At 42.1% G+C, this 18,441-nt stretch overlaps 1 protein-coding gene across 3 annotated transcripts in view; it reads left to right on the forward strand.

Annotated features, from left to right (window-relative positions):
- Positions 1–18,441, forward strand: part of PHLPP2 (PH domain and leucine rich repeat protein phosphatase 2) — a 34,638-nt gene that overhangs the window by 10,405 nt on the left and 5,792 nt on the right. For all 3 annotated transcript variants that reach the window (XM_086848093.1, XM_023947937.2, XM_023947936.2), the window contains exons 4-18: positions 1,120–1,310; positions 1,624–1,749; positions 3,451–3,605; positions 7,661–7,807; positions 9,216–9,446; positions 10,190–10,392; positions 10,903–10,963; positions 11,537–11,632; positions 12,918–13,073; positions 13,743–13,943; positions 14,447–14,609; positions 15,850–15,980; positions 16,368–16,478; positions 16,939–17,127; positions 17,257–17,488. In XM_086848093.1, coding sequence (XP_086704219.1) covers positions 1,120–1,310; positions 1,624–1,749; positions 3,451–3,605; positions 7,661–7,807; positions 9,216–9,446; positions 10,190–10,392; positions 10,903–10,963; positions 11,537–11,632; positions 12,918–13,073; positions 13,743–13,943; positions 14,447–14,609; positions 15,850–15,980; positions 16,368–16,478; positions 16,939–17,127; positions 17,257–17,488 — 2,393 coding nt within the window. The remainder of the gene's footprint in view (positions 1–1,119; positions 1,311–1,623; positions 1,750–3,450; positions 3,606–7,660; positions 7,808–9,215; positions 9,447–10,189; positions 10,393–10,902; positions 10,964–11,536; positions 11,633–12,917; positions 13,074–13,742; positions 13,944–14,446; positions 14,610–15,849; positions 15,981–16,367; positions 16,479–16,938; positions 17,128–17,256; positions 17,489–18,441) is intronic.

Below are 18,441 nucleotides of genomic sequence, written 5' to 3' on the forward strand. Positions count from 1 at the left end.
AAACAAATCATCATTGTGACCAGCCACTGTTAAACCAATATAATAAATGCTTATAGCAAATTTGTTTTAACACATTCTGGTTAGATCTGTCTCTGCCTTTTGTGCACAATCTAAAAGGACTGTTGTGGTTTAACCCCAACCACCCAATAAGCACCACTCATTTTCTCACTCACACACTATTTCCTCCATGGGATGGGAAGGAGAATGGGAAAAAGGTGGTATCTGTGGACTGAAAACAGTTTAATAATTGAAACAAAATAATAATAATTGTAATGAAAAGGGAAATAACAGAGAGGAATAAAACACAAGTGGTGTGCAATACACTACTCATCACACTGGTGCCCTTCCTCTAGCAGTGCTCAGCCCTCCTGTGCTAATTCCTTCAGTTTGTATACTGGGCATGATGTTCTATGGTGTGGGAGATCTATCCCCTTTGCTAGTTTGGGTCAGCTGGTCCAGCCATGCTCGCTTGCAGTTTTTTGTGAACCTGCTTGCTGCAGAGAATGGGACACTGTAAAGTCCTTAATTTGGGTGAGCATTGCTGAGCACCAACTGAAACATTTTTTTTAATGTTTTGATTTTTTTTAACGTTATCAACATTATTCTCACACTGAAGTCAAAACACAGCCTTGTACCATCTGCCAGGAAGAAAATGAATTCTATCTCAGGCAAAACCAGGACAGTCACCTTCAGGGAAGGCACTGCCTTTGTAGCTGATTTTCCAGGCCTTCCTTGAAAGTCCAGTAGAAACCACTTATTTAATGGTCTCTGTGACTTTAGCTGACTCAACAAGAGTTTAAAATTGCTGTTCTGTTGCATTTGAATGAAGGATATTTGGCAAGCATGTGGGTTTGCTAAGGTCTGTAACTACCTGTGGATCAAAAACACACTGCATGGCAACCATTGTTCTGAGAGGCACAAATGGTGCTGCTCAGCCATCATTCATGCACTGACTGAGGATGTTGCTTGTCCTCTGCACAAGACTTCTTTTTAAAGTGCAGTTCATCTGCTTGTTCTTTGCAACAGCTGTTTTTGCATGTTAAACCTGTGTTATTTGTACTCACAGATGAGAATGAAGAACATAGGGACAGTAAATACTAATGTCCCTCTTTTCTTCAGAAAAGCCATGTCAAGTGGAGCAGCTGGATCGCATACTGCTCTCTGGAGTCTATAACGTACGCAAAGGAAAGACTCAGCTGCACAAGTGGGCAGAGCGCTCGGTCACTCTCTGTGGTACATGCCTCATTGTGTCCTCAGTGAAGGACAGCCATGCAGGGAAGATGCACATCTTGCCTCTCATTGGAGGGAAGGTAAGGCTTTTTTTCAGTTAGCTCGCTGTAGCCTGGGAAGGAAGAAGAACTGTAGGGATGAGAAATGTCCACCGGAGCTTAATGTAGGCAATGCACTGAATGGGAAATCTGGAAATTACTACTTCTTGTATCCATTTCAGCAGAAAGATGATAAGCAGAATTTACTTCTGTGTTTTTCTCCAGTGACTTTGCATCTGTATTTTCAGCAAAATGCAATACTGACTGGTGGTCAGTAATACCTCACCCCAGACTTCAGGTCAATTGCAATTGCTGGTGCTTAGACAGAGTGTTGTTGTCAATTCTCTCTTTGCAGGTGGAAGAGATGAAACGTCGGCAGTACACCCTTGCTTTCACATCTGCTGGAGCACAAGCTCAGACATACCACATTTCCTTTGAAACGCTGGCAGAGTGCCAGCGGTGGCATCGGCAGGCATCCACGGTGAGGCCGTGGGGACAGCGTGGTTTGGATGGTGGGTGCTGGGTACACCACAGGAAAGGTATTCCGATGCAAGCTTGGTCTGCAGTCAGAGATGAAGCTAGGATGCTGGAGAAAGTACCCAGGACACTTTCCAGGTTTATTTCCTTCATTCTCTGGACTACAGAGAATTTTCTGTTAGCCTTCTCTTTTTCTCTAGCTGTGCAACAATGTCAAGCAGTAATTCTGTGCTGCTTTAACCCCTGCTGCACCTACGAGACTAACTTAATCACAGGTCCCCAGAGCAAGCCACAGGGACTAGCTGACTTTGCAGCTGTAGAAACCTACAGGTTGCATTTGTCGTCATACTTGAATGTACCTGAAGTATGACCTGGACATTCATAGGGCTGCCCTGATAGGTTTAAGTTACAGAGAGACCACAGGTCAGCAAGGATATTATGAAATACAAAATGAATTCAGGGTAAAGCAGGTCATAAAATGTCAAATTAAGCACCAAAGACCTTGTCCTGATTTAGAGCAAATTTGGGAGAAAACCTCCGAATGGAGTCTCTCCAGAAAGCAAATTTAAGCCAACTGGTTCAGGAAAATATTTCCTTGGAGAAAAGTGGAAAAAACCTGTTTATTTAACAGAAATTGAATAATATTAAACAATAAAACTTCTTGCTGTTCAAAGAGATGGCACATCCAGAAAAGTCCTTTTCATGGGGTGTAGCTCAGCCCACTCAGGTTCTTACCAGTCCCTCCGGTGTTGGAAAGTGCCGAGGCCCAGGCCCTGGTGGACCCCAGGTGTGAGCTCCCAGCGTTTGGCTGGGTTTTCAGTCCAGAGCAGGTTTGAACAGATCCAAGAAAAAAGAAGAAAAAACAGTCTGGGGAACTTCTCTGCCTCAGCTAGCTAAAAACTAATTAAAAGCAAAGGAGAGCTCTGTCCCACTGTCTGTGCTGCAGACAACACAGTCCAGGAGCAGGATGCAGGGGAGTGAGGGCCCTTTATCAACACAAACTGCAGCTTCTTTTCTCCCCTTCACTCTCAGAGCCAGTCTTAAAGGTGCAGGACTTCATATGTAACATAAACAGAATAGGCAATTGAGGATACAAGCATCATAAAGTCACCCCAGGACAGACCTCAAAATGAAAGGACATCTGAGATTTGCAGAGACATTATGAAATGTTGCAAAACCATAATTTATGAAGCCTTTTTATAACAAGTTATGTTTCAAAATTTATACCCTCAACAAGCTAATAAAGAAGTAGCTAAAAGTACAGAAGAAGCAGCTAGGCCAGGCAGAGGTTCTGTAAACCTCAAAGAACTGAACTGGAAGATCAACTGCTTCCTGTTGCTTCTTGCACCTTTGGAAGACACTTGGAGATTATGCTTTCTCAACAGAGTTTCCTGAAAGATCTGTTTTCCTCTATTACATTGGCTCTCTTACAGCCTAGCCTTCAGGCAGCGTGCCCAGTGCACGTACAGAGCAGGGCTTTGTGTGAGTCCTGGCTAGTATCCAGCTATGCATCCTTGTCAGGGATGTAGCAAAGGGCACAGGCTTTTATACTTCATGGACTCTCATTTCCTGCATGGACTCTAGCTGGTAGGTACAAGGGATTCTTTCATGTTCTTGCAACTTGTTTACTACTTGAATTTGGCTGTCCATTTGCCTTCCAGAGAAAATTTGTTGCACAGCTACAGCTTTTTCTCTCTCGTTTCAGATTGTGTCTATGCGATTTAGCATGGTTGATCTTTCATGCTACAGCCTTGAGGAAGTACCAGAGCACCTCTTCTACAGTCAAGATATCGCCTACCTCAACTTACGCCACAATTTTATGAGAACAAGTGGAGCAGGGAGTCTTGACTCCCTTTGCAGGTCTGCAAAGAATCATTTTTCTTCTACATTTGGAGTCCTTGACATGTGGATACAGGAATGAAGTATTGCCTGTTCTCTTGGGGATGGTAAAAAAATTGATCTTTAGGAAGCTCTAACAAGTGAGGGGGTTGGAAGCAGACCTGGGCAGCACAAGCAGGAATAAACTTCCAACAATTTATAGTATTCATGAGCTCCCTTCCACAGATCCTTTGCTAACTCTGATTTGAGATAAGCCTTGTGGGGTGACATGCCGTTTGTATGGACAAGATGCAGTAGTAATATTAGGCTCCTTGCTAAGCAGAGAACATCTTGGGGTATAAAATAAAAGGCAAGGAAAAGCATAATGCTGCTGTTGTGAATAAGTGTTTGTAGGAAGAAATTTAGGTCTGAAAAACCTTGTTTCGGCAAGTTTTTAATGTGTATTTGGAATTGGCAGAGGGCCTGTGAGACTCCAGCTTTGCTTTGGAAACTTGTGATGATCTGCTTTTAAGAGAGTAGCAGTTGTGTGATGGTATGGAAGCATGATGTAGTCATCTTAGGTAAGTGAAGGAGTCTTACAAAAATATTTTTTAAATTAATTCCCCAAAATCATAAAAATCTAGGGGGATATTAGCCTGTTGATATTTATACCAGCCATGCTAAATAGGATTCAAGGAGTTGCTCTATGAATTTTGAAAACTGATAGGAAGCCTGTAGTAATATTGTCCAATGGCTCTTTTTGGAATACATTGAGCCCTAAGGAAGGTACATTTGGAGAAACTGCAAAACTGCTTTTTTTTGTTTGTTTTGGGTTCTTGTTGTTGTGGTTTTGAGATTTGGTTGTTTTTGTCATTTTGGTTTGTTAGGGGCTTTTTTTTGCAGGGTGGGGTGGGGTGGGGAGGGGTGTGGTTTTGTTTTCTTTGTCTCTAGGGGCCTTCTACTGTGCTATTTCATTTTTCTTCCTGCAGAGTAATGAGATGCCCAGGTATCTGTTAGAGTATACAATGAAAAAAAAATTGTTCACTTTTGGGGATTCTTTGCAGTTTCACTGAGAGCCAGAGTCTAGTCTGCTTTTCCAAACTTGTTTAAACATTTTCTAATGCTGAATTGTAATAGATTCTGTTTCTGGAGAGACTGCTTAAAATAATTTAAGATTTTGCTTTCTACTTTTCTCTTCAAATACACTGTATGACTTTGAGACGCACATCAGAACTTTGTTTTCTAAAATGCAGTACCCTTGATTCAGAGGATCAGCAAAGGGGCTAGAAATTTCTTTTGACCTTGTATGTAGTCAACAAGAAATCTGACATGTCAAAAACTCAACTCTTTTCCTGGCAGTGATTATGTCTGATGATGCTGAAATCCTCAGACAAGCAAAACCTATAAAAGAAGCTCCCGCTTCACACAGTCTTTAGTAAACAGGTAGCATTAGGTAGCCCACATAAGGCTGCTCATTGCCTTTTGAAAAGATTTTCTATCTGAGATTTTTAAGATTACAGCACCACAAGAGGACCCTTGCTTACTTGCAGTCGGTGCTTTCAGGGCCTCAAGACTGTCAATTCCCAGCAGCAGAATTTTTCACAATGATCAGATCTCTTCCTCTGAGCAACTTTCAAGCTCTAAGAGTCTAATTATTACCTGTAACTATAATAATGGAACAAAAATAATTAGCTAAAGGAAAAAAGTTAAGCAAAGGGCATTAAATAACCTTACCTGCTTTGTTGCATCTCCTAGCTTATTTTTTGTGTATTGTAGTGCCTTTCAGGTATCTTCCTTGTCTGAAAAACACTGAGATCTGGTCTTCATTGATATGCAGGTGTGTGCACACACACACATGTATAGATCTGCATGTGTCTTGTCAGCATTCACTAATTAGTGATTAGCATTCACTCACATTAGCTAACAATGTCTCTTGTTAGCATTCTAGCTAGTTGATACAGATTTATGCTGGCATGCTTTGGTGGCAGAACAGTGTGTATTAAACTGGAAATATTTCAGGGCAGCACCAGTTTGAGCTGCTAAGCAGAGGATGGTTATCCCATGGGAGATTCACTGCTGTGTTTCCATATCTCTTTGCTGTCTCAGTATGCCTTGTGAGACCACAAACCAAAACCAGAGAAGCCACAACAAATCTTTATCCCACATAATACCTGGTTTATATATACAGCTTGAACAAGAGTAGCATTTCCATTCCACTCCCCTCCTACAACACTACATGAGCTTAGTGAGGCAAAGAAGGAGGAACAGAAGGAGTACTCAAAAGGCTTTGGAGTATTGTCCTCCCCATTGAGTATGGAAGTCTGCTTAAGGAATCTCAGACCAAGCTGTGTCATGTACCAGTTTCCCTCAGCTTTTGGAAACTTTAATTCCCATCTTTGCTTTGATACTTTTGCAAAGGGATGAATTCTAAACTTTAGTTGTGCTGTTGTGTTTAATGTTGTGTTTCTCAGAGAGGCTTCTCACTCTTCTGTCAGTGAGAGAGAAACATTGCTTGGCACAAAGAACAGATGTAGAAAAAGCCATTGCAGAACTCCTGAGAAAGCACTTTTTTTAAAGTATTTGCTGATCTCAAGCCTTGAGAGCTGTGACCTCTCCTAAATCTCTTAAAGTTGAATCAGCTAATGAGACAGTTCAAATCTTTAAGTTCATCCTCATTGTTTCCTTCTTTTCCAGTACTGTGGTGTTCTGTGTTTCTGATTTTTCTATCATTGTTAGGTCTTTGCATTATCCTTCCTTTGAGGAAGGCTTTTACCAGCATATCATCTTTTTCTCTTTGGCTTTCAGTTGCAATACAAGAGAGTCTGTGGCTACAGCAAACAAAAATGCCTGTGCCCTAATTTGTATGATGGGGTGCTCAAAGCAAACAATCCATGTCCAAGTTTCAGCTATGCTTCCTCTTTCAAAAGAGCAACATCCCCCCAAGGTTATGAAGCAAAATGAAGAAATATTATGCATAGTTCCTACACAGATCATTACAAGTATTTTGAATCAAAAAAAATTCACTATAAAGAAAAAAACAACTTCAAAATCTTTCAGTCTTATATTTCAAGACATCTCAAGCTAGAAGTAATAGGTCTCCCTCAAGCTAACCTTGGTTTTGTGACCTATATTAAAACAATTGCTTCAAAATAAGAGCTACTCTCCAGTGCCTGGGAAAAGCTGGGTAGGTGAGGCAGATGAATAACTGCATGTTTACAAGAAGTCATTCTCTGTTACATGAAATTTGCAGTTATCTCAGAGAAGTGAGATACTAATTTCCCCACTGAATTAATTTCTGGTGGATCCAGTTTGGAATGAAGAGGTTATTACTTGGGGAACAATACTTTTGCTTCCTGTAGAAGGAGGCAGGAACTCCTGGAGGAGAACCCTGCTGTGTGTTACCCCATGCTTAGTTCCTTCTCTCTCTTTGGACCTAGCATGGTGATTGAAGGAGCTAGAAATAGGTAACCATTTGTCAAGCACTGGTGGGACTGTAGTGACTGCACTTGGAGCAGTATGTGGGATGCAGTCTGCTGAGCAAGAGCCACTGTAGCTGTGCGATCTTGTTCAAGGACCTCTGGGTGCAGGTCTTGGGCTTTCCCAGCATGAAGCAAGTGCTTTCTTAGTTTTCCCTTTTGCAGCTTGGCTTGGCTTTCTGTTGCACCAAGCTTGGAAAGGGGATTTCCCTGTTCTGTTTTATTCTCAGAATAGTCCCAGTGAATGTTTTCAGCTCCTCTTTTCCCAAGTCACATAATTGTGGACTCTTACTGTAGTTAATTCTTTTAAGGTAATTTTTTTTTTAACTGAACATTTTAGTCACCTTAATCTTAGTTAGAGTTACTAGGAGAAAGCTTGTCAAGTCGGGGTAGAAGGTTGTTATCAGTTCCTGCAGTAAACCCATGGTATTTGATCACTTTCAGCTTGACCATTGAGAGAAAAATCAATGACTTAAACCCAAGTTTATGCAGGAACTCCTGTAATGAGTTAGCTCACTGTATCACCAGTGTACAAAGACTTAAGAATTCTTTATGATTGGTTTAAGTATTTTTGCTTTTAGACATGTAAGTTTGTGAATTAATTAGTGTTCTTGCTAATAGGTTTTCTCAGTTGAAGAGTCTGAACTTGTCTCATAATAGACTGGGAGAGTTTCCTGTATCACTGTGTGAGATCTCTACTCTGACTGAGCTTAACATTTCCTGTAATGGACTTCATTACTTGCCAAGTCAGATTGGCAAACTGTTGAAGTGAGTATGTTTTTTACATCTGTGGTCATAAAAATCCTTGGTGCCTCAGCTGAGCACTACTGATGTCCAGGTACTGTTTCTGAAAGTGTGAATTCTAGGGCAGCCTGTTTTCCCCATGAATGCTGAATGATTAATTTAACTCCAGCAAAAGGTCAGGAACTAAGATGTGCAATCCCTTAATCACCACTATTAAAACATCACAGCTGCCGGTGCAGAAAAAATGAGGAAACTTGATGCAGATGAAGCACTGAAGGCAATTGCATTGTTTCTTAAATAAGTCTCTGTGCATTTTTCTGCAGTACAGTTGTCTGACTTTCTGTATGTGTTATTTAAATTTAATGTTTTCAGTACTGATGCATTTTCTATTGAAGTCTCAATTTATTATAGATAACTTTTCTGTGGTAACTTCTCACGGGGGTCAAGTGCTTTTTGTCAGCACTTGTATGTTTCATTGTGTTCTACAGAATTGGCTTCTTTTCATGTTAGAGGATTTTTAAACAATCCCCTCTGAAAATTTTGTCTTAGTGTTTGCTGGGCCTTGTGCATTTTCCCTGGTAGCTACCCCAAATGCCTAAAAGGTTAAGTTTCACTAGATTTAATTGCAGAGTTAGTACATTTGTATAGATGAACGTCAATATTGAACTGTTGATTTATTGTGGCCTGCTTTTCCTCCAGCTTATATCTTTAAAAAAAAGGAGTGTCTGAGGCCATGCTGTATGTGAGCAAGTAATTTCCAGAATGATCTTCTAGCCATATACAAACTGTGAAGAAAAAGCTATATGTAGGCTTACACTTTCTGAAAGTTTATAGCTTAATTATGGGTCCAGTTATCTAGATGACTCCTTGAGCCCTTATTCATAAGAACTTTTTGAGGCCTCAGATTTCATTTCTACCACCACTGAACACAGAAAGGTCTATATTGGAACATAATCATAATAACGGAATTGTATATTTGAGATCTGAGTCTCAAAAGCTATACAACATTTGAAACAATTCATCATACAACAGAAAGCTACCTTATTCTTTTCTGAGTGTGTGTTGGAATGGGCAACTAGAGTGTAAAAGTCTTCTACTAGTGCATTAGTGTGGTAGGAGGTGTGATTAAAGTGTGCCATTTATAGAAAACCAAATAATTAAGTAAATATTTTTCATCTACAACATAAGTACCGATTTGTATTTTGCTTGTATTTACTTACAATCTTCGGCACAACTGGAAGTTCCAAGCCTATTACATGTGTGATAGAAGTACTTTCAGTAACTTTACATATATAAGAATAAAATTAGCTGCTCGGTTTCTTTAAAAATAACCACATTGAGATCAGCTAACTATACAAGAAAATTTACTGGAAATACTAAATGTGATGTTCAATACTCATTGCAGAATTCTTTCTCTTTTTCACTGTTGCAGTCTCCAGACATTCTGGCTTGATGGCAATTTCCTCACATTCTTACCAGAAGAAATGGGAAACCTGCAGCAGCTCAACTGTCTTGGGCTTTCCTTCAATAACTTCTGTGAACTGCCTGCAATTTGTGAGAAACTTGTCACCTTAGACAAACTAGCCCTGGCAGGGAACTTGCTAGAGACCCTGGACCTGACAGTGCTGAACCGTATGAGTCACATCAAAAGTGTGGACCTGAGGTAAGGGGTGAAACTTGCAGTTGTCTATAGAACAGACTGCTACTTGCCATTTACAGCAGAGAATCTGTCTAACTTCTGGTACATTTTGCAATAAACTAGGTTCAGTTTTTTCTTTTACACATTCTTTAGCTTTTCTGGAGTTCTCTTTCTGAGGGTGTGCAGAATCCACTTGGAAAAACAAGCTTAATTGAGCAGTGCCAGATGCTGAATGTGACCCAGGCCTCTAGTTTCCTCTTGTGATTTGCTGTTTACCTTGAGCTTTGGTAGCTCAAGGTACCAAAACCTTGATCTCTCCTTCCTTTTTTTTCCTCTCTGCCCTAGAGATGTGATCCTGATTCTCCAGGCTGCCAACTGCAGATCTCTCAGGAAGGAACAAAGAGCTTTTTGTGTGTGGCAAGGCAGTCTAGTATCTGTTCTCTGCATTAGCTTCTTGCGTCTGTGCAGAGTAGTTGCTCCTTGGCCTGGTTTCTGTTTTCTAGACAGGATCTTTCTTCAGAATGTCTTATGAATTTGGGAATCATTAAAATGGTTACATGTAGCAGTTTAGACAAAGGAAATGTTTTTGTTTGTATTCACTGCCTGAAATTCACCATTGCTTGTCACGCATTTCATTCACTGTGCTCACCTTTGGTGTTAGCTTTCACTAGAATTCTTCCTTTCCTCTTTGTTCTTCTCTCTTCTTACTAATGTGCAGTGCTCAGTGTCCTATTTTCTGACTTTTTAACTCATCTCTGAGTGTTTAGGCTGAACAACCTGAAGAGAGCAACAGCTGACACTCTGGAGGGGAACAAATCTGTGGCTTACATGGATTTACGAGACAATCAGATGACAGATCTGGATCTGAGCTCCTTGGTCAGCCTGGAGCAACTGCACTGCGAGCGAAATAAGCTGAGAGAGTTGACACTGAGTGGCTTCTCCCTTCGGGCCCTGTATGCCAACAGCAACTGTATGTCTCTGTCTTCTTCACCTGCCTTTTCCCTTGAAGCCCTGGGACCAAAGGAAAACAGCCTTTTGCTCTCTCTCACGCATTAAAAAAAAATACTTATGCTGATATTATTGTGGTGAAACTGTATGTGATGGGTCCTCTGAGGTTAGCTCCTACGGATCATATATGCATGTGTGTACACAGGCTGTGTAACAGTGTAGAGGTTGTGGTTTTATTATGTCCAGGGAATTCATCTTCCATTGGGATCCATTTGGGAGCCCACAAAGAAAAGTACAGTTATCTCTTGTTCTGGTGCTCCACATGACAGATGGAGAAGTGGGATAGTGAGACATTGTAGTGCCATATGGCAGATGTATGAAGTGTGAACTCTTTGGTGGGAAGGATCAAAGGTGACCTTGAGTTTCCATAAAGAAAGACTGTGAGTGTCAATTGATAGCTAAGCTGCTTCTCTGTGCTGTTTTCTCTCCAAAGCTCTGCACTCATACTTACTTATTTGCTTTACTTCATCAGGTCTCACAGCTGTCAATATTTATCCGGTTCCTGATCTACTGACATGTCTAGAACTCTCTCAGTAAGTGATAATACACAACAGAATTTAAAGCAAGTATCTGGACACCTTTGCTTTTCTCTGCAAAATTTTCTAGAGGTTTTAAAGGTTTAAAAAAGTTGAGAGCAATTAAACACAATAGAACTTCAAAGCCCAGCACTAAACAATGGTGAAAGTGTCCCTTCTGAATCAGTATGACCTTTTCAGGTGACTTTTCTGTCCTTCAGCTATAGGCTGTGATCAGAAAATAAAAAGCCAAGCAGGGACCACTGAACTTGTGTCAAGTTAGTGAACTGAATGGGGGGGAGATCCATGGATCAAATATTTAGAGTAGCTGCCAGTGTTCTCTGCTGTTGGTTTCGTTGCCTACATCTGCCCTTGGAGCAGCATTGTGAGACCCGTAAGATAGGATGCCCTGCCAAATCATGAACCAGCTTAGTTTGCATTAGCTGTGAGCTAAATTCCACATGACTAACTCAGATGCTGTTCATTTTTTGTGTGTTGCTTTTGGTTTGGCTATCTCTAAAATCATGCAGCATTCAGAGTCTGTTCCATATGGAGTGCTGGTTTCTAGCTTTTCCCACTTGCTTTTCTCAGCAACCAACTACAGTGTGTCCCAGACTGGGCCTGTGAAGCAAAGAAACTGGAATTTTTGGATGTGAGCTACAACCTACTCTTGGAGCTTCCATCGAGGTCAGAAAACTTTCGTAAACAGAGCTGAGCTTTATTCTACAATGAGCTGTCTGGGAAGAGAGAAACAGTGCTAATCCAGTTGCTTAATCCCTTGTTGTGTCAACATGTAATCCACCTACTTTATCTATGCAGCATCAAAAATGCTCTGTATTCAAACATTGGAAAGAACCAGTTTCTAGGTCAGCCTTTTGAACAATAGGGGCTAGGTAATTCCATCCTGTGCTTTTGGCTGCTACTGCAGCTATTTGTCCCTCACATAGAACATGCTGCTGTGATTTATATGTATTATCCTACTGTCTGTGAACACAGGTCATAGGTGAGAGCCTAATATGTTTTGCATCATCCCACATGAATGTCATCTGTTACCTTTGACAGGGAGTTACCACAAGGGGACAATTCAGCTGATCTCAAATGTAGCTTTCATAGTACACCATCAGCCATCTCTTTTCTCCCTGTTTCCCTTTCAGTTTCTGCAGAAATGCAGTGAATGAGAGCCAAGAACTAATACAGTTTTACAGTTATTTATCCTAGCAAGAAGCAAAGCATAAATATTCTCAGCCTAACAAGGGTGTTTGGTGTGGGTGTGATTTGATGAATGACACAGTGTCTAGGGCAAGTTGTACTAAAATTGAATGGAGAAGTAGTTAACAGGGAAGAAATGCAGAGCACGGGTTGGAGAAGTTGAAGCAAGAGTATTAGGAAGTGATCAGCAGTGCCATTCTAGTGATTGTCACAGAAAAACTATATACATCAAAAGTAAGAAAAAGACATGACAAAGATGTGGTAATGAGAATTTAGAAGAGAATTTTAGCTAATCCAATGGATTAAAGGAACAAAATTTTAAGTATATTATACAAAGAATAGTTTACTTCCTCAGAAATAATACAGGAGAGCTAAGCCACTAGTTAAAGCTCTGAATTTATGTTTGCACTGTGGAAGCACTTCTTTCTACCTACAAGTGACAACAGGCATTTAGATTCTTCTTTTGTGACTGTTTTCTTTTTCTGCCTGAGAGAATGCTGGGCACATGCACATCAACTCACATCACAAGATACCAATCAGCACTAGTGCAGAGGGAAATGTAGACATGCTTCCAAGCATTCAGAGAGTCTGAGTCATCTGACCCTGTGTGTTGTTCTGCCTTGTCGTTGCATTTTATGGATCAGTGTATTTTAATATTTCCCTTCTGTACAATCAAATTAAGTGGATTAAATACTACCTTTCCCACTCTGTGGATGTCGAGAGGAATCAGCCAAGTTAAATAGAAAACCCTGTGTCTTTCTAGGATCCTCAGAAGCTTGAGTCTTCGGAAGCTGATGGTGGGGCACAATCATCTGCAGAGCCTTCCACCTCTTCTAGAACACATTCCACTGGAGGTGCTGGACCTTCAGCACAATCTGTTGACTAAACTTCCAGAGACACTCTTTGTCAAAGCTCTGAAGTGAGTGTCAGTAGCAAACATCTTTTGTCTACATTATCCTTTGGAATGTAAGGGCTGAATGTGGCACCTGTGTGACTTTCCTTTCAGGGTCCCATTTGTGTAAGAGGTAATGTGGTGTACCCTTCATGAGGAGGTTATTCAGGTGCCATAAGGGAAGCCATCAAGCTGATTTGAAGGAATCAGTCCATGTTACTGTGTAATTACAAGAAAACAGGCTGCCTGAAGAGTTTGTCTCTAAAAGCAGTCATAAGTTCAAGTGCAAAGAAAATAAGCCAGTCAGATTCAGGTCATTGGAGAACTAGAGAGACCCTTTTCAAATGAACATAGTTCATTTGAACAAGTTCCTCACAACTGTCTATTCACACAGGAATTAGCCCTTCTTTAAAGAGTCTAAGTATAAAGTTTTATGTTGTCTGCTTCCACCACTATTACCCATGGGCTTTTCAGTACTCACTGTTTACTGTAAAATGCTGTATGCATCCACAGTGCATACAGCCAGTAAATCATTAGTAGACTCACAAATCTTAATGTGAGTAGGGATGTTACAGTATTTTCTGGCCTTCTGTCTGATACTGCTGTCCTCAGTGGTGTTTGTACAGCTCCTTTTCAGGGTGTTAATGGAGTGGTTTGGATGATGAGAAGTCTGATTTTTGCACTTGCTGTGGTTAGCCTCAGGTACCTGAATGCATCTGCAAACAACCTGGAGTCCTTGCCCTCTGCATGTACAGGGGAGGAGAGTTTGAGCATGCTGCAGCTGCTATACTTGACTAATAACAACCTCACAGATCAATGCATCCCTGTCTTGGTGGGACACCCAAACCTGCGGATCCTGCATCTGGCAAACAACAACCTGCAGACTTTCCCTGCCAGGTAAGTCAGTAAGGCTGTTGGGCAAGACAGTGCTCCCTAGGAGGAAGCTGCCACTTCCCCATGATTGTAAATGAGTCAAAGTCAGATTGAGATGCTTCCCTGTGACTTGATGAAAAAAGCCTGACATTTCTACACACAAAGTGAGGAGAAGCATGTTAAGGGTGATTGGCATAGGGTACTGTTTGCTGTAGGTTTTCCTGTCCTAGTTGAGGTGCCATCCAGAGGGACCAAGGGATGTAACTAATTGTGTTGTATGTGTGTGGGGATGGGATGATATTTCTTTGCACCTTCAGCACTGATGGTGAAGGCTTTGTCTGTTGTTCCAAGTGAGGCTTGGGGAACCCTGCATCTTACTAGAGCATCTCTTAGGACTTTTGGTCTCCTATCAATAAATCAGAAAAGTAGCTCATGAAGGGAAGTGTCTATGGATACCTATGGATCTGCAGCTTCAGAAAGTGACAAGTTCATGTCTGTAAGATACAGTACTTTTGTTTCCCTTTCAGCAAACTTAGTAAGCTGGAGCACTTGGAAGAACTGAATCTGAGCGGCAACAAACTGAAAACAATTCCTACAACAGTTGCAAACTGCAAGCTACTTCATACACTTATTGCACACTCTAATGAAATCAGCATTTTTCCAGAAATCCTGCATTTGCCCCATATTCAGGTATTTGTATGGAGAAGATACCTGGGAAAAGTTTGGGTTATAGAATGAGGAGTAACTGCTAGGAGAGAACAAGAGGTCCCAGCAAGGCCAAGTGCAAGGTGTTGTACCCTGGGTCAGGTCTGCCCCTGCTATCAGCCCAGGTTGGGGGAAGAATGGTTGAGAGCAGCCCTGCTGAGAAGGGCTTGGGGATGGTGCTGGATGAGAGGCTGCACATGCCCCGGCCATATGCGCTGGTACCCAGAAACCCCCCACATCCTGGGCTCATCCCCAGTGGCATGGTCAGCAGGTAAGGAGGGGATTCTAACCCTCTGCCCTGCTCAGATGAGATCCCACCTGGAGGGCTGCATCCAGCTCTTGAGTCCTCAGCACAAGAAGGACTTAGACCTGTTGGACTGGGTCCAGAGGAGTTCATGAAGATGATCAGAGGGCTGGAGCTTCTCTGCTGTGGTGATGGGCTGAGTGATTTGGGGTTGTTCAGCTTGGAGAAGAAAAGGGTCTGGAGTGACCTTACTGCAGCCTTCCATTACTTAAAGTGATTAAAAGAGAGCTTGAGAGGGACTTTGGACAAAGGCATGGTGTCACAGCATAAGGGGGATTGGCTTCAAAGTGAAAGAGAGTAGGTGTAGGTTGGATATTAGGAAGAAACTCTTTCCTGTAAAGGTGGGGAGGCCCTAGCACAGGTTCCTCAGAGAAGCTGTGGCTGCCCCATCCCTGGAAGTTTCAAGGCCAGTTTGTACAGGTCTTGGAGCAACATCTTGTAGTGGAAGGTGTCCCTGCCCATGGCAGATGTGTTGAACAAAATGAGCTCTAAGGTCCCTTCCAACGTAGACCATTCTGTGGTTCTATGACTTTGCTTGATCAACCTGAGAAGAGGCCACAGAATATGCATTCTAGACCTTTCACCTTTCTGAGTTGATCAAAGATCATCTCATTCACTTTTACCCTGTCTCTGACATTTCTGGTTTCTTGCATTTGAGACAGTGGGCAGTTTTATATAGCTAGGCAGGTTTGCATATAGAGGCCTTTTTTTATCTTTGGTGTGACCTAGTCTGTCAGTATTGGAGTCGTGGCTATTGCAGGTTGCGTATAAATCATTCTTCTTCTGAAAAGTCAGATCCATTTTCATGGCCTGTGTGTGAGATACAAGAAGTAGCATGTAAGATGTTTGTAAGGAGCACTGGAGTAACTGATGACATGACACAACAAAAGAGTATTTTCATGTTGTTTGTTGCTACTGCAGTTTGTGGATTTGAGCTGCAATGAGTTAACTGAAATCCTAATACCTGAGGCACTGCCAGGTGCCTTGCAAGAGCTGGATCTGAGTGGAAACACAAACCTGGTGTTAGAACACAAGACACTGGATATCTTCAGGTGAGCCATTGACATGTCAACCCAGTAGTGACCTGCACAGGGAAGGGTAACCCTTGCCAGGAGAGCGAATGGGATAGTAAAGTAAAAGCACTCAATCACTGCGTAGTGGGATAGTGTTCCCTGCCTGAGGCAGCTGAGACCTATTGTCTTTGGGAAGGGAAAAGTCTCAGTCTGAAACATCAGAGCAAGGAATTTTTCAGGTGGTATGAGGTTTTGCCAGGTGTCACTGGAATAAGCAGCCAGACATCTCCAGAAGATGTAGACCTTTAACTCCTCTCCTTGATGCAGTTCTTTCCACAGACTGCTGTCTAAAACTGTAGGCTGGACAAGGTCCTAAGGCCTGGTTCAGCAGGTTCTAGAAAAGCATAACTTCTGTTCTCTCTGTAGTCACATTACCACACTGAAGATTGATGCTAAGCCCTCCCTCACGGCAGACTCGGCACTCACTTCTGCCTTCTGGAGTCACGGAGTAGCTGAGATGGCAGGCCAAAGAAATAAGTGAGTATTTTGGTCTGCTGAACACTGACACTGTCTTCACAGGATGCTGGGCAGAGTGCACTGCTGAGCACTCAAGCTAACCTGTTTTACCCAAGAGCTCAATAATCCCGTTGTCCCTCCGGATCTCTTACTAAGTCTTGGTAACTCAGGTCTCCACCTTACCTTTTGCCTCAATTTTCACACTTATCTCGGTACACTTGGACTCTCCTTCCCTCTCCAGCAAAGATGCTTTTTCTCTTGCCAGCTGTGCCTGTTGCCCTCTCCTGCATACGGTCAAGGAGGCTTTGAGAGTTCAAAGAATAAAATGCAGCTGTACATCTCCCATGCTAGTGAATGTAGGGACAGTGGCTTTGCTGCCTTGTGAGAATGGCGCTCGCAGCAAGGTGCCCAATGGCTGCGGTTTTAAGAATAAGATACTTTTTTGAGATACACTAACTTTGCTTGTATGCTTCTCTGACAGGCTCTGTGTGTCATCCCTGGCACTGGGGAGCTTTGCAGAGGGGGTGGAGGCTGTGTATGGTATGTTTGATGGTGACAAGAACGAAGAACTGCCACGCTTGCTACAGTGCACCATGGCTGATGTGCTCCTGGAGGAGGTACAGCAGTCTGACACCATGTTCATGTCCAACACCTTCTTGGTCTCCCACAGGTAGGACAGTGAGCAAGCTGGTCCTGGTGGGATTTGCATAGGTATATCAGTATGTTAGGTGGGGTGAGGCAGCCCTCCAGAATGCCTATCAGTAGAGTCTGGAGCCTCCTACACCTTATCCTCCAACAGGAAGCTGGGCATGGCTGGGCAGAAGCTGGGTTCCTCTGCTGTCCTTTGCTACATTCGTAATGAGGTGGCTGATCCAGCTAGCAACTTTTCTCTGATGGTGGCCAATGTGGGAACGTGCCAAGCTGTTCTATGCCGAAGTGGAAAAGCACTGCCTCTCTCCAAAGTCTTCAGCCTTGAACAATGTTCGGAAGAAGCCAGGAGAGTCAAGGAGCAAAAAGCCATTATAACAGAGGTTGGTTTGGACCCTTTTCACTTCAGCTTCCACGCTCACATAAAAGCTTGGTAAAAATACATGATCTTGGCTGTCTGCATAACATTACAGGGGAGAGCGTGACATGAAGGTTCTGAATGACTTGTCTAGTGCTTCCTGCTCTGCTTCTTTTGCTGATTAGCTGTTCAAAATTGCATGTTCCTAAAACACTGTGGCCTAAGAACTATGGGTACAGGATGACATGTAGTATGCGAAAGTATTAAAATTATTTCTAGAGAACTCTGGAAAGGTTAACTTTCTAAACACTTGGAAATAACAGGGAAGTTCCAAAGAGTGGGAAAAATACATCGGTAAAGATACTGAGAAATCAGTGCCAATCACTTTAGTTTTATGCTCAGTGTGTCTTTTTAAAAGTATTAAATTGCTAGGTAGAAGTATTTTTCATAATCTTCATGTGTCACTGTGTTATAGCTCTTCAAGGCGTTGCAACACTGCAGCATAGCATTCTGACTGAAAATAACTATGCGATTAATGTAGCATGTTAAATAGTTTAAAAACTGGTTCAATGGATTCTGAAAAAGAAAAGTGAAATTATTGTTTAAGAGACTTCCCTGTGCATCTCGTGTGCTGGGTTTTAATACTTGGCAGCAGCAGCAGTGTTGACACCCAGAGGATAGAGAAATTAAGAACACTTAAATTCAATTCAAAACACTGACTTGGAAAAGGGACTAAGGGTTGTGAGCACTTTTCTTTATGGGAGACCGCTGCCAGGCTTGCCTGGGGATCATCTAGCAGAAGGGAGTAATACATCCAGGTTACAGAAACAGTTTGAGTTACCTACTTGTTCTTTTTTTCCACAGGATGTAGTGTCCACACTGAAGAATGCAGTTGTATATTAATAAGGAGGGAAATAGTTCAGATAATACAGAGAAATAGTTTAATATCTGGGTAATCTATCTTGCACTGAGAAAGTC

Source organism: Cyanistes caeruleus, chromosome 12 (genome assembly GCF_971803275.1).
Source record: "Cyanistes caeruleus chromosome 12, bCyaCae1.hap1.1, whole genome shotgun sequence".
Taxonomy (NCBI): domain Eukaryota; kingdom Metazoa; phylum Chordata; class Aves; order Passeriformes; family Paridae; genus Cyanistes; species Cyanistes caeruleus.